Here is a 16611-nt window from a genome sequence, read left to right as displayed (position 1 = left end):
AGTTTGGAACATATGGAAAGAAATAGAAAGAAGAAAAGAAAATGCCCCAAAATCAATCAACTATTTAAGATAGAAATTTTGATTGAGATCATGAAAGAAGATAAAGAAATGAAGATCAAAATGTGACCATAGTTGATTAAAGGTCCACAATAAAGATGAAGGGAGAACCCTCTCAAACTCATAATGCAGCCTAAAAATGCAAACTAAAATGCAAGCTACATGAAAATTTAAAGGTGTACTTGCAAAAATGCAACTGTAACATAGGATTTTTTGTGTTCATTATTCATTAAAGAATGTAAAAGAGCTTATTTTCATCATTGGGCCATTATTAATGGACATCAAAAATCACACAATCATCACTAGTCACAAGTGTAACTATGAAGATATGAATGTAATTTATATTGGATTGGAATGTGGAAAGATTCTAACATAAGCATCAAAGACATAAAGGTCAAGATGACTTCGATGTTAGCTTACCCAATTTAATGTAGGAAAACCATGCTCGCATCAAGGCATAGATGCCAAGATGACCATAAGAACGATTGTGCAAAAACAATCAAGGATGATGGCTCAAATCTCCTAAGCATTTCAAGGGGACAACAAGAGACACTCTAGAGTTTGAAGACCATACCCACAAGTAAAAAATAAATAAAAACATGTCCCATGCCCCAATTCCTCTAGCGATGCATCATGGAGAGACTTATCAGACAAGGACACTAGACAAAAATCAATAATAGTCAACACACAAAGAAAAAATCATGACATAAGTCAAGCATTAAGTGTTGCGTTTAAAATTTAAGTGTGTTAACTGATACTGAGTTTGGAAGATAAGGATCAAATGCTTGCAAGAAGGGAAGATCACATGGTGATACTGGGTAAGACCAAACCAATAAGTGTTGAAAAACACTCGATGCCAAAGGTTGTATTGAAAAATACAATTGGGGTGGTGTTTAAAAAACACTGTTTGCGAGGTGTCCTAAAGACTAACACATCCAGGAGACCAAAGCTAACATAGTTATGCCCCCTAGACAAAGACCAATTCCAAACCAAGGCAACAAGGACAAGGCATGATGGAGAAAGGCTAAGTGTCAAGGACATGCGCTAAGAAATAGCAGTGCAAAGGCCTCAAGTAGCACCCATTTCCAGGTTTTCACCACTTTGGTTCTCTTCTTTTTTTTCAGGACTTTTTATAATTTTTTAAAAATTTTGCTACCAAGGCACCTATTTCTAGGTTTTCACCAAGGCACTTTTTCTATTTTTTTGTTTTTTATTTTTTGAATTTTTTTTATTTTTTATTTTTTTTTGAAATTTTTGGAATATATCATTTTTTTGGAGATACATCAAAGTGCCTATTGCTAGGTTGTCACTAAGAAGATCATTTTTTTCAGGACATTTTTCAATTTTTAGACTTTTTTACAATATATCAATTTTTTGGATTTTTGAAATATATCAATTTTTTATTTTTTATTTTTTCAGGATCAATCAATATATACAAAGATGCCCCTAGATAGAATGGGCATTATGGATAGAACTTCTTCAAGTGCAAGACATTTATAGGATCAGGGAGCTGCTCTCCCTCTGCTGTAGATAGTAAATAAGCACCAGAACCAAAAGTTGCTGTGATAATGTAAGGTTCAAGCCAATTAGGTTCAAACTTACCCTTTTGATCTCTATTATGTTGATTCTTATGATTCACACATAGGAAAAGATCTCCCACTTGGAGCTCTCTAGGGTGAACCTTTTTGTTAAATGCTTTTGACATACGCTTTTGATAGACCCTAATATGGTCAAATGATGCTTGTCGTTTCTCATCTAGAAGTTCTAACTCTTGAAGTCTCATGGCACGGTAGTCTTCTAGACCTTTGAGAGAAACTCTAAGTGAAGGAATCTCAACCTCTAAAGGTAACACTGCTTCATGACCATATGTAAGAGAAAAAGGAGTAGCCCTAGTAGGAGTGTGAATACTCGTTCTATAGTCCCACAAAGATGGATTTATTTGTAAATGCCATTCTCTACCATTCTTATGAACTGTTCTATGCAAGATTTTAAGAATGGTTTTGTTTGATGCTTTTGCTTGACCATTCCCTTGTGGGAAATAAATAGAGGACCAATGTTGTTTTATCTTGAACTTCTCCTTAAGGTCCTTATTTTTAAACTGACCTCCATTATCAGTGATAATCTTAGAAGGCACTCCATATGTACAAATAATATGATTCAAAATAAATAGAGAAACTATCTTACCCGAGCCAACAGAAAGTGGGACAACTTCTACCCATTTAGTGAAATAATCAGTGGCAGTGATAATAAACTTGTGTCCAGATGATGAGTTGGGATGAATTTTCCCAACAAGATCAAAGGCCCAACACTGAAATGGCCAATGAGAAATAGAAGGAATGAGCTCCCTACTTGGAGTATGTATCAGATTACCATGTTTTTTGACATTTTTCACATGACTTTGCAAAAGCTACTACATCAATCTGCATTGTGGGCCAATAATATCCTACCCTAAGCAATCTTCAAGCCATGGCAAGACCATTAGAATGTCCCCCACAGATACCCTCATGGATGTCAACTAACACTTGATTAGATTCATCCTTTTCTAAGAATCTAAGAAGTGTTCCATCTGGACCCTTCCTATACAAATCACCAGAGATAAGGGAATGGTGAGAGGCATTTCGAATATGGTTTTTGCGTTTAGATCGGTTAAAGGTTTCAGGTATAATTCCATCATGAATGTATGAGTAAATGGCACCATAACGAGATAACTCATGACCAACAAGGGTACATATAACATGATTTTCTTGGGAATCATAGATAGGGTGATTTAGCTCTTCCACCAGGAATTCAAATCTTGATTCATGTTGCTCTAATTGAAGAAGTGAAGCAAGTGTAGCCATAGCATCAACTACCTTATTTTCTATTCAAGGAATTTGTTTAAATGAGACAAAAGTGAAGTAGAGTCTCAAGGAATCCACCATTTTCTTGTAAAGTACCAATTTATCATTTTTTGTTAGACAATCATCATTGACTTGGTTTATTATTAGCTATGGATCTCCATAGATGTGTAACTCTGTAATTCTCCATTCTATGACCATCTTAAGTCCATTTGTTAAAGCTTCATATTCAGCAATATTGTTTGTACATGGAAATAATAACTTGTAAGATTTAGGAATTGTGTACCCATGAGGAGAAACAAACAACACACCAACTCCTAAACCATTTTGCATAAAGGACCCATCAAAGAACATCTTCCATGTTCTTTCAATCATATACATGAGGTGTTCATTTGGGAAATCAACTTGAATAGGTGCATCATCTTGTAGTGGGAAATCAGCCAATTGATCTGCTATAACTTGTCCTTTGATTGCTTTACGCTCAATGTACTCTATGTCAAACTCTGAAAGAATCATCATCCATTTAGCAAGTCTACTTGTGAGGGCAACCTTACATAGTAAGTACTTGAGTGGATCTATTTTTTCTATGAGGTGTATAGTGTGCGCAAGCATATAATATCGCAACTTTTGGGAAGCAAACACAACTGCGAGGCAAACTTTCTCAATACTGGTGTAATTAACCTCATATGAAACGAGAGTACGGCTAATGTAGTATATTTCTCTTTCTTTCCCAGGTTCATCAAGTTGAGCTAATAATGCCCCCAAGGCAGATTCTGTTGCTGAAACATATAGGATAAGTTGTTTTCCTTGGATAGGAGGCATTAAAATAGGAGGATTTGCCAAGTATTTCTTGATCTGGTCCATGCTTTGTTGACATTCATCATTCCATACACATTTGAATCCTTTATGTAAGTTCTTGTTGAAATGTTGAGCTATATCTGCCAATTATGAAATAAACCTCCTTATAGATTGAAGACGTCCTTGAAGACTTCTCATTTGACTAATGTTTTTAGGAGGTGGCATATCCACAATTGCCTAAACTTTTTTAGGGTCCACCTCTATCCCTTTTGGTGAAATAATGAATCCTAGTAATTTGCCAAAGGTGACTCCAAATGCACACATTTTAGGATTTAACCTTAGTTGAAATTGTTTCATACGATCTAGAATGACTTCTAAATCATCTAAGTGTGTATCTCTTTTCTTAGACTTGGCCAAGGTGTCATCCACATAATCTTCCATGTTTTTATGCATCATATCATAAAAAATAGTTGTCATAGCTCGTTGATAGGTAGCTCCTGCATTTTTAAATCCAAAAGGCATAACGTTCCAACAATAAGTACCCCATGCACAAGTAAATGTAGTCTTTTCTTGGTCTTTAGGAGCTATCTTAATTTGATTATATCTAGAAAAACCATCCATTAAGGAATAAATCTCATAACCTGCAGTCATATCCACTATCATGTCTATATTAGGAAGTGGAAAATCATCCTTTGGGCGTGCTTTATTAACGTCTCTAAAATCAAACTCGAATGGTTTTATCATGTTTTGAAACTGGTACAATGTTTGATATCCATTCGGCATAGTCAATAGCTCTTATGAATTTTGCACCAAGGAGTTTCTCTAATTCTGCCTTGATTAAGAGAGCTATATGAGGATGCATTTTTCTCAATTTTTTCTTAACTAGTTTAACACTTGGAGCTATGGATAAGTGATGCATAATAAGATTAGTGTCCAACCCTGGAATATCTGAATAAGTCCATGCAAAATTAATCTTCTTTTCTTGTAAGAACTTAATATAGGCTTCTTTTTCTTGTGATGACAAAGACTAAGCCAAATGTACCCTTTGCGGAGCTTCATCTGTACCCAAATTGACTATTTGTGTTGGTTCAATAAGTACTGAAGATCTATCTTGAAAATAAGTAGGAAGAGAATCAAGTAACTCATCCTTAGGTGCCTTAGAGAGGTTTTCACCCTTGGATACATCCTTTCTTTTTACTTTTTTTTGGTTTTGACACTGCCACATAGTGGTTTTTGCCATCAGAACTCCTTTTCTTTTTCTTTTCTTTTCTCTTTATATTGTGACTAAGGTACTTGATATCTGGCTCTGTCATACTAGCAGCTGGTTCATTGGTGGAAGAGACTATAGGTTCAATGGCATTGAAATAACAGGCTATTTCATAGTCATTTTGAAATGTTAAGATTTCAGGTTCTTGGTTGCGTTGGGAAAAATCAATTAGGTCAAGATGAACAAGGGATAAATCAATGATAGGTTCAAGATTGTGAATATGGATGATATCTCTAGTGATTGAAGATTCAAGGTCTATCAAGTAACTTCCTAAACTACCCAAATCAAGATTCATCCTCAAAAGTGAAGAATCGTCCACTAAGGCAACATGTGAGTTCAAATCCTCTAGTCCTAAACGTGACTCATTGACTAACTTAGGTTGAGAACTATATGTATGAACAACATCAACATCTATATCAACTATGGAAGATACTGAGAAAGAATCCCATTCATACTCATTAGAATCTGTTTCAAAGTCTCGACTAGGATGCTTACACCAAGAATGCTTGGGATGCCTGGATGTGGAAGCTTCAATATTATTAAGACTCAAACATTCTTGTTCTAAATTGGCAACTGTCTCATGAGATACCAGATTGTCTGAATCTCCCCAAAGGAGATTAGTAGAAGGGACCCAATCTTCACACATATCTTGTTAGTTTTCTGAATTAGGTATGTATTCTTGTTATTCTTCACTATCTGACTTATCAAGCATAGAAAAAACATTCTTACTTTGATCCACACACCCTAGGCCAACTGACTTCTTAGACTTGCATCCAAAAAGTTGATGATCAAGACTAGCATCCAATCTATTACTAAGAGGACCATGTCTAGGATAACCCATTTTCTTGACAAAAGAATACCCTCTTCCATAAGCATTAGGTGAAGGAGTGAAATCTTCATTGTGCAAATAGTTTTCTTCTCTATAAATCCAATCTCTAACAACCATATTTTCTTTCTCATCTTGAATAGGCACTGACGACTGTACAAATGTGTCAAACAATGTCATAGCTGAAGAGGAAGGTTTCATCTCTTTTGAAGGTTTACCATAAGACCTAGGTGAAACTGGTAATGCAACGAGGGAGTTAAGTTGATATCCCCCCATGCCAAGGTCTATGGACTTAAACTTGTTCTTGCAATCAGCTAAAACTATATTAAAATCATTTGCTTGTCTATTAAGGGGAACATGAGCACTTGCTGAAATCGAGTTAATAGACAAACTGTTATCCCCAGGAATACATATCTTTGTTCCGTTGTAAGGAAACTTAACACACTGATGATAAGTAGATAGTACTGCTTGCATATCATGAATCCATGGTCTACCAAGTAGAATGTTGTATGCAAGGGGTCCAACATCAACTATTTGGAATAAAACATCTTTTTCCATAGGGCCAATCCTAACAGGAAGGACAACCAACCCCTTTGAACTTCTCTCTACCTCATCATAAGATTTGATAGTAATCTTTATTTTTCTATCAATAACATGTTTAGAATAACCCAATGTCTTTAAAAGACTCAAAGAACAAATATTAAGCCCAGCATCCCCATCTATCAACACACGCCTAACACGAGTCCTATGTATCATAACCTGAATATGAAGGGCAAGATTGTGTGGATGGCTCAAAGATTTATCATCTTCCTCTGAAAAGGAAAGATAATGAGGGCTTGCAATATGATTAACCATGTTCTGGAATTGATCAACGTCTAAATTATTGGGGACGTTCACCATGCGCAAAGCATCCTCAAGGACCTACTTGTGTCTTGGAGACAACTCTAAAAGCTCAAAGATTGAAATCTGAGCAGGAGTTCTTTGCAATTGGTCAACAAGATTATAATTTGACTTGGGATTAACCATTGGTTTTGAAGGAACATTCTTGTATTGCACTTGTTTTGGCTTACTTGGTTGGTTTGAACTAGGTCCTTTGATAACAAGGGAACCTTGACTTCGTGTAGCAACATTGAGACTTTGGGAAGACACTTGTTTAGGTTTACTTGACTGGTTTGAATAGGGTCCTCTAATGACAAGGGGACTTTGAGATGACTCTCTAGAGTGAGCACCCCTTAGCACCAAAATAGGTTTTTCGCCAAAGGTAGGAGAGTTCAATTTTAAATTATAAGCATTGGGATCTTTATCTTCCATCATGTTGACACTTTCTTCTACAACCTCAAGCATATTGACAACATTTTCTGCATTTGTATAAGTATAATTGATTGTAGCCCTACCATTCTTAGGTTGGGAGGCTTCCCCTTTCTCATACTTGGGCAAAGGCTCTTTGAATGCTGTGTGATCAGCATTGGTATTTAGTCCATCTATTTTAAGTGTTCCATTCTTAATTAGATCTTGAACAATATGCTTGAATCTCCCACATTTTTCAATATTGTGTCCAATGCCATTGTGAAGCTTTCAATAAGCCTTCTTATCCCACCACCATGGCTTAACTTTAGGTATGTAGAACTTTGCAGCATCATAAGGGTGCACAAGATCAAGTGCAAGGAGCTTTGTGAATATCTCTTCATATGTCTCACCTAATTGTGTAAAGTTGTGTTTCTCTCCTTTAGACCTTTCTTGATATCTTGGTTTGTTACTCTATTGATTAGCACCAGCCAAATGGAGAACAACTTGGTCTTTAGGGTTTGAGGAATCCACAACTCCATCATTGACCACTTGTTTGTTCTTATTCCAATTTATGTTCTTTCCTTTATCCTTTTTGTTGTTGTTATTATGACCATTATTGTTGTTGTTTCCATTTTTTGTCAAAATAATTTGCTCTCTCAAAACATCCTCAATTCTAAATGCAACTTCAATCATGGTATCAAAGGATTCAAAAACCATCTTCTTAACTTCATACTTCATCTCGGGAACCATATTACTAATGAGGATTTCAATATTTTCTTTCTCAGGAATAGTCCTAGAATAACGAGAGCATTGTCGTCTCCATCTTTGCAAGAAAGTAACAAAGGGTTCTCCTTGATTTTGCTTTGTGTTACATAAGTCCAATAGTGAGATAGATTGTGAAAGATTGTATGAAAAGTGTTGAACAAATCTTTGAATTAACTCAGGGAATGTCTTAACAAGAGGAGTTATATTGGTAAACCATTCCATGGCTTGAGGCTTAAGACTCCTTGGAAATAATCTCATAAGATATGAGTCCTCATGATGAAATTCAAAACTCTAGTATAGAACTGACGCACATGATCATTTGGATCCCCATTTCCATCATATTTATCATATTGGGGGATCTCAACTTTTCTAGGAAAATCTTTCATGTCAACACTCTTATCAAAAGGATTTGGACAAATTGAATCAAATGAAAAAGAACTCTTGGGTGCCGATATTTGCTTCATTTTTTTCTTCAATTCATAAATTTCTTCTTTCATGGAAGGATCATTCTTTTGAATCTTTTTATCCACATCAAAGTTGTAAGGGACCTTAGCACCCTTGTTGATCAAACGTTGAAAGCATGCATGTCTATTTTGGTCCATATATGCTTCCATTACGTTGCTGAAAATGTGGATCTTGTGGTATAGCCATGAAATCATAAGAATTATATTTAAATTTGGAGCTACCACCTCCATATTGTGAACCATGATGAGCTTGTTGTGAAGATTTTCTTGAAACTCTAGGAGATGTTGGTCTCCTATAATAATCATGTCTTGAAGCTTGCCTTCCTCTAGGAGCAGGAGATTGTGAAGATGTTCTTGAATATCTCCTACTTTGTGGAGTCTTGGGAAGCGTAGATGGGGGAGAGTTGTTTCCACCACCAATGTGCACATTGTTGAATTGATTGTCAACTTGTGAGGTCTTGAAAAAGTCTTGTTCTTCTTGACGAGATTTTCTTTCCATCTCAATAATAACTTGCCTTTCTTCCTCTTGGTGTTGAAATTGTTCTTCCTTCTTAGCTTGTTCTTCTAGAATGGCTTTTCTTTCATGATCAATTTCTTTGAGTCTTCCACTTGCATAACCTAAAGGTGTCATGAGTGGTGTACATGGTCTTGATTGTCTAAACTGGTTACCAGTAAATGTTGCATTCACGCAAGCACTAGAAGGCTCACCAATTTGATCATCATGTTGGGCTCCCTCTTCTTGATATGCATAATGTTTACTTTTCTCTTCCATTTGATGTGCATCCAAATACCTATCCTCAATAAGGAGTGAGGTTGGTCTACTTCCATGAGTGGGATCACCACTCAAAAGGTCAACATTATACTCACTACTTTGATTCTTCTTGTATGGAGCTCTTGTAAAACTCATATCCATAGCTGAATGAGGTGATGCTAAGGGTGTACTCAACTCAATAAGATCACCACTAGGGTCACACAAAACTTCTGGAATACTCTCAGGTGACTGAATAGACACAGGTTCCTTTCCCTTATGTCTTCTACGAGTTTGAACTAAAGGTAATTGTTTAAAGACAACTTGAGGTTGCTTTCATTGATCTACTTGATATCTTGTGGTAACCGGTATGAAAGAAAATGTATTAATTGATAGGATAACCATAAGAAATGTTGGTACCAAACTAGGATAGTAAAAGCACTAACTTGTCCAAAAGAGATGTGATAAGATAGAATTTTGCAATAGGCATAAACCAACACTGCCACAGAGGTGCTCAAAAATTTGGGTGAATACCCTAGCACATATGGACCAGTAGAATGATTTACCCAAATTATAAATAATTAAAATTGATTTTTTTTTATGAAAGTGAATGGACAAGAGATTACTAAGACTCTCCAAGTGTAATATCAAAGGATCCAAGTGTATATCTTTCTCAACAAGGACAGTTTCTAACTCACCAACTCCAAATAAGATCTCTTGTGAAATAAATGACTACTAATTCAAGAGGTCAAAGCACAATAACCTAAGGTGCAAAAAGGCTTCTACCAACGGGGTAAGTAGCCTAATCCAAATATGACCAACCTAGGGAGACTAGAAATAATGGGATAACAAAGTTATTCGATCGTAAAGTCTCAACTTAAAAACTTAGATTTTGTTCATTTCAAATATCCAACTAGATGTATCAATAGATTCTTTATCATGAACCAAGTACACAAGATAGAAAACAGGGATTTCAAGAAAATAGTCTTCAAAAAATGAACAAGGGGCAAAGCAACCTTGCGCATGAACAAGTATAGTGACTTAGTATTTCTACTCCTTAAAGGTTCTACTTGTGTATGTTCTTGACAATGTTTTAGTAGGCACTTAGAACACAACAACACCTTATCAAGTTGTCTACAAGGATATATGTGGCTTTCTAAAAGGAGTCTTCGATATACACAAGGTACGTGAGGCCCAAATCCATAGATGAGAAGAATCCAAAATCACACAGCCGGGGGGAGATGGTAACTCAAATCTCCTCCTTCACTTCTCAAAGGTATAAAGTTCTTTGAGGCTTAGCCAAGAGTGATATCAAACTCAATTCCCAAGAGAGGTGTCTTTGGATTCACCCCTCGATATTTATACTCTGCCGGAACATAGGAGTTGAGGTCATCCCAAGGGGTGATGAAATCCCCAAGCAAGCCTTCTAGAAATAAAAACTATGTTATTCACTATCAAAAGTATTTAGAGCACTAAAGGTGCAACATTTAACTCTTCAAGTAAATGCGAAGTGAGTCCAAAAGTGGAACATTTAACCCTCTAAGATAATGTGAAGCGAGTCCAAAAGTGGAACATTTAACCCTTCAAGAGAATGTGAAGTAAGTCCAAAAGTGGAACATTTAACCCTTCACACAAACTCAAAGTGAGTCCAAAAGTGAAACATTTAACTCTTCACACCAACTTAAAGTGAGTCCAAAAGTGGAACATTTAACTCTTCACACCAACTCAAAGTGAGTCCACACCTTAGAAAACAAGTGAGTTCCAAAAAGCACAAAAGGGTTGCCTAGTGGAGCAATTAATGCTTCTTTCCTGTAGACCCCTCCCCCTTAATGTGGTGTTGATCTTGCAACCACGGGCCGAAAATGAGGGGTCGGTGGATTAGCGAGTCTAATAACCCAAGATAGCAATCTAGATCAATCACAAGTAATCTAAGACTTCTAATCAATACTACTCACAAATGAAAAAGGGTTGAACAATGGAATATTTAACTTTCCAAGTAAACATAGAGTGAGTCCACAAAGTGGTGCATTCAACTCCCTTTGTAAACAAGGAATGAATCCATGCCCTCAATCACTTAATGAGATATTTGATATTGGAACCAAGAATTACTTAAGGTTTAAACACAAGCATTCACATACACAAACTTGTATGAAAGAAAATCTATGTTCATTCATTTCCCATTAAGAGCATCAATTGAAATGTGTTTTATGAAAGCATGTAAAACACTCAAGCCAAACACATGAGAGGTTTAATTTTAATCCCAAATCTAAATGTTTTAGAGATAAAAAAAAATACCTAGTAATCCTTGCAATGCGTCTTTTCTTTGTTGTACATTTTATTTACGCTTGAACGCTCGCTCGCAATGAACAAAGCAACAAACAAAACAAGCAAACACAAGATATGCAATATATGTCAACTCATGCAAAACTATAGTTAGATCTAAGAATCTAATCCTTAAGAGTGATAATAATTAGCAAGTAATCCAAATGAAAGCTCACATCATGCATTGATTCATTGTAAAAATTAAATGCAAGCTATTCATTAAATGTCATTTTTTTCAATTGATTTTTGACCTAGTCATAAAGATCGGATCTATATGATATGAGCTCGGATCCAAAGCTAAAAATATAGAAAAGTGACCCCTATTAAAAATCAGAGAGCTTTCCAAAAATGTTAGAATTTTGAAAAGATCTTTTAATTTGTGCCATAGGGAGTCATTTTGATAAAATAGACCAATTTTTGCAAATTGAATTATTGACTCCTAATATGACCTCTAAAATCAAAGCACAAAGAACCAACTTTGTTTAAAATTCTAAGATCTTTCCAAAACTGTAATTTTTTCTTAAAAAATATGTTAATTTACTCCCAAAAATAATTTTTCATGAAAACTCAATGAAAAATCATAAAATATCAAAAATATTTTGATCTAGGCTTCTCTGATACATCAAAACCTTACAAAAAAAAATTCAGATCAAAATATGTAGCCAGTTAAAAGATATGATCAAATCTTTCAAATCTAGGGTTTCTTTGAGTCTTGAATTATTGACCCCTGATATGACCTCTAAAATTGAAACACAAAGAACCAACTTTGTTTAAAATTCAAAGAGCTTTCCAAATCTGTAAATGTTTTTGAAAAATATGCTAAATTACTCCCGAAAATGATTTTTTATGAAAAATAAAAGAAAAATCATAAAAAAATGAAAATATTTTAGAAAAATCTAAAAATTGGACCTAAGCTTCCCTGATACATTAGAACCCTGCAAAAAAAAATTTAGATTAAAATACCTAGCCGTTTGAAAGATATGATAAAATCTTTCAAATCTAGAAATTTTTTATTTTATTTTTTTTGAGTCTACAAACAGATCTGCATAAAATCCAGCAAGCAAAGGTGGGTTTCCCCACAGTGGGTACCCAAAATGTATGCCTAAAATGTGGGCACACTTCTACGAGTCATTATATTCAAGATTTCTCAAAAATGAGGTCTTGAATGGTGACTCATAGCTCCCTATTCATGGGGTGCAGGGGTTTGTAATGGAGGCCCTCAGTCTAACCTAGTTTGTGCCCATGCAAGTACACTACGAAACAAGAGATTCGATGATCTAATATGCATGCAAATAGAAATGAAAAACTAGTCTAAATGATAACAATGCAAAACAATGCAAGAAATGAAATCTAATCTATGAAAAGAAATAACAATGCAGATCTAATCTATGAAAGCTAGATCTAATCTATCAATGCAAGATCTAAGCTAACATGAAAATCAAAGTATGGATCATGATGATGGAAGCCATGCATGCAAGAGAGAATGAGACAAGAAGATAAAAGTTCTCCACAAAAGCTTTAATATTCAAAACTCCTTCAAAAATCACTCTCCAAACTTGCAACATAACAATAGCATAATAATGGGTGTCTTCAAAATGAGGAGAGGACTCTCCCTTATAAAGAAAATTGGGCGATCTAGATTGAGAGGAAAAGATTTAATCAAGGGGAGAGAAATAATGATCCATGTGAACTAAAGATCCACCAATGAGAAAAGTGGAGTGGTTGAGAAGAAAGTGGAGAAAGGATGAAGATAAGTCCCATATTAAGTGTAGATAAAAGATTTATTTAATTTTTTATTTGTTTTAACTTCTTTTTCATCAAAAAGAGATTTAAGTGGGATATTTTATTTAATTAAAAGGGAGCAAGTTCTTTTAATTAAATAGAAAATATTTAATCAAATTAAAAGAGGGGTTTTTCTCTTAATTAATTAAATGTAGATGAATTATTTAATTAAAAGAGAGGTTTTCTTTTAATTAAATGGAGACTTATTTTATTTAATTAAAAGAGAGCAAGTTCTTTTAATTAAATAGAAATTATTTAATTAAAAGAGAGCAAGTTCTTTTAATTAAATAGAAATTATTTAATTAAATTAAAAAAGAGGTTTTTCTCTTAATTAATTAAATGTGGATGAACTATTTAATTAAAAGAGAGGTTTTCTTTTAATTAAACGGAGAATTATTTTATTTAATTAAAAGAGAACAAGTTCTTTTAATTAAATAAGACTTAGGATAAAATGATCAACCTTAGAAATAAAACAAATTGAATTTGATCAAGGAAATTGATTTGAATTGATTTAATAAAATATTACACACCATTGATTTAGGAAATTTGATAAATTGATAAATTGAATAATGGGGCCCATAGTCTAGGCGACTATTTTAGGGTGCATACACAATGCACTTTATCATGTCTATACAAGCAAATAGGAGAGAAGAAAATATAAAAGAAAAAAACTAAATGTAGTCTGGAAAGAAAACAATGTTGTATGGGCTTTATTTTTGAAGAAATGGATAAAAATATATTTTCTTAGAATTTTTATAACATTTTTCATTTTGTGCAAATTGTTTGACCTCTATTCTAAAGGGTTTCATTTACTAGATTTATTTTCCATAATAGACTTGATGTCTTAATTTTGCTCCTATTTCAAGATATCAGTAAATGAATACCTTAGTAAGGCAAATTTTGTCAAATTTCTACCATGTCATTTCTATGATTCCACTTTATTAATGTATACTAGACTTATTGTCTTTAAATTTTGTAATTGAACTAGAACTAGAGACTTATTGTGTTTGGATTTTGTAATTGAACTATAGAAAGACTTATTGTGTTTGGATTTTGTAATTGAACTAGAACTAGAGCTAGAAACTAATGAGTTTTATCGAGTCAAATTTTTGAAAATAGTTCACCGTAACTTAGTTAAACATGGATGAGAAACCCATAAAATGATAGATAAAATTTTAGTGCATGTATACATATTCTTTCTGAACTAAAATCCTTGTTTCACATTTTTCACTCTTTGACTCTAATATAATATTTTAGTGTCTAAATAATATATTTTCTTGTAAGAATTGGAAATTTAGGTGAATGTAATTTCAATATGGAATCTCTATTTTTGCGTTTGCTTCTTAAATTTCAATTCTTTATTTTCTAGTCTAAATGAGAACTAGTATCACTAACTTAAATCTAGTTTATGATTTAGCTTTAATCCATGACAAAATTATCAATTTAAATTGGTATTGTAATATTAATTTAATTTATAAATATATAGTTATTTTTGAACAATTTAAATTTAAAAAATCCTTAAATTTAACTCTATATTAAACAAAATTTAAGCTTATTGAGACTTTAAGTTAATTATGAGTAAAAGTGAAACTTGAATCCATCTATATACTACAAAGTGCAAAATATAATTATATATCAAATTATATTAATAATACAAATAATTTAATTACTGAATATAATTTTTTAAATTTATAAATAAACATTTTTTATTAATAAATAATCTACCAGTTACAATTCACAAAAAAGACTGGAGATATAATATAATTAAATAAATAAATGCTAAATGATATTAAAAATTAATATAAAATCATATTTAAACTATCTAATTGTAAAATCTTTAAGAACTGACTCCATACTCATAGTTCTGGTATTTGTTTATTTGTCGCATTATTGTTTTCAGTTTTAAATTTAAAATTTAAAAAACTCCATATAAAATTAGAAGGAGCCAATAGGAAAATAGGCCCGTTTAATAAATAAATCCTTCAAAACGATACACAATTTTTTAATCATTAATTGGTTAAAGTAGATTGCTCAAATCATTAAACTGTGTCTTAACAGCCGAGACTAATAAGAAAAACAAATAAAATATAGAATGGTCGCCTATTAGAAGATCAAATTGATATTAAAAAAACAGACAAGCTCGGATTCAGACGACTCTCTCCCACAGTAACGAATAATTCGCTATGCCGTAATTGCGATGGAAAATCTATTTCCTTGTCTTCCTGATGAAATTGGTTGGCAATGCTTGCTCAGAATCGAGTTAAGCTCTCATAACAAGGCCAGGTGCGTCTGCAAAAGCTGGAACGCCGCATTAAAAAGCCCCCAATTTTATCAAGAAAGGAAAAGCTTGAAGATTTCTGAACAACAGATCTGCATATTCCACACCGAACTCTACAATACAAACCACAATTGGAACAGAGTCACAATCTACGATCCAAAGAACAACTCGTGCAAAACTCTACCACCGCTTTCGACAGAAGAAGGGATCTTTCGTTGCCATTTCTATTTCGTGAAAGAAAAATTGGTCCTTATAACGGATTTGGTTACTAATTTTGGAAGAAACTGTACATGGTTGTACGATTTTTATTGTTGTAAATGGCGGAGGGGCAGCAGCATACCTGAACCGATGAATGGATTTACGAGCGCTGTAGATGAGCAGAGGGGACACATTTATGTTGGTGGAGGGTTCTGTTATCACGGAAATCATAAATATGTTCTCCGCAGGGCTTACGTTTACAATGTGGAGGAGGACAAGTGGGATAGTCTTCCCCACATGATCGATTTCCCTGTGTCCAATCAAGGTCTTTTTGTTGACGGCAAGTTTTATGTAATCGGCGACTCTCGTGGGGGAAGCTTTCAGGTCTTTGATCCCTCCACCAACACGTGGCAAATGGTGGACGATGGATTGAACAGTTGGCATCGTATGGTGAATACACATGGGCGATTGAAAGGGTTTTCTGATGGAGGATTCCTTCAATATGACAGTAGAAATAGGATGCAAATGACATGGCAGCTGGTTTGGTTGATCCGAGGTATTAGATTCTCTGCGCTAATCGGCCAAAAATTAATCTTTTTGAACAGCCGGTGGGTTTGCAATGAAGTGAATAAAAGTTTCAATTTGGTGGAAACTCCCAATGAGAGAGGCAGAGAAATCAGATGGAGACGCCTTGATAAGCCATCGGACCTTCAGGGTGTTGTTATGAATGCTGTTACCTTAGATCTTTGATTCCTGTGGTTCCAATTTTTTTGCTGTTTATTTTCTTTTAGGTTAAAAATATCACTTTTCAAGTTCAATCGTGACAGCTAGGCGTCACTGAATCATAATTTGGAGATTTCCAGGTCAACTATATAATAGTTTGATATTTTTTCCATTATCTTTTTGTGATTCCAATTTGAAACTCCTTGAACACTGCACGAGTTTCATGATCACATGTTTTTTCTATGAGAGAGCCATGTCT

General features: G+C 34.1%; 1 protein-coding gene across 1 annotated transcript; it reads left to right on the top strand.

Moving 5' to 3' along the window:
* Positions 1-15350: 15350 nt before the first annotated feature.
* On the top strand, positions 15351-16379 carry LOC149533273 (F-box/kelch-repeat protein At1g80440-like). Its single transcript, XM_089805833.1, has one exon. The coding sequence runs from the start codon at positions 15351-15353 to the stop codon at positions 16377-16379; it is 1029 nt and encodes a 342-aa protein (XP_089661959.1).
* The last annotated feature ends 232 nt before the right edge of the window (positions 16380-16611 follow it).

The sequence above is a fragment of the Cupressus sempervirens genome, chromosome 10, assembly GCF_028749045.1.
Source record: "Cupressus sempervirens isolate cs-2001-9-10 chromosome 10, ASM2874904v1, whole genome shotgun sequence".
Lineage (NCBI taxonomy): Eukaryota > Viridiplantae > Streptophyta > Pinopsida > Cupressales > Cupressaceae > Cupressus > Cupressus sempervirens.
The sequence above is the reverse complement of the archived record's forward strand: the minus strand, read 5'-3'. Positions and strand labels throughout refer to the sequence as shown.

Excerpts from the sequence above, each read along its gene's own strand:
- LOC149533273 (XM_089805833.1), top strand. The coding sequence starts at position 15,351 with ATGGAAAATCTATTTCCTTGTCTTCCTGATGAAATTGGTTGGCAATGC.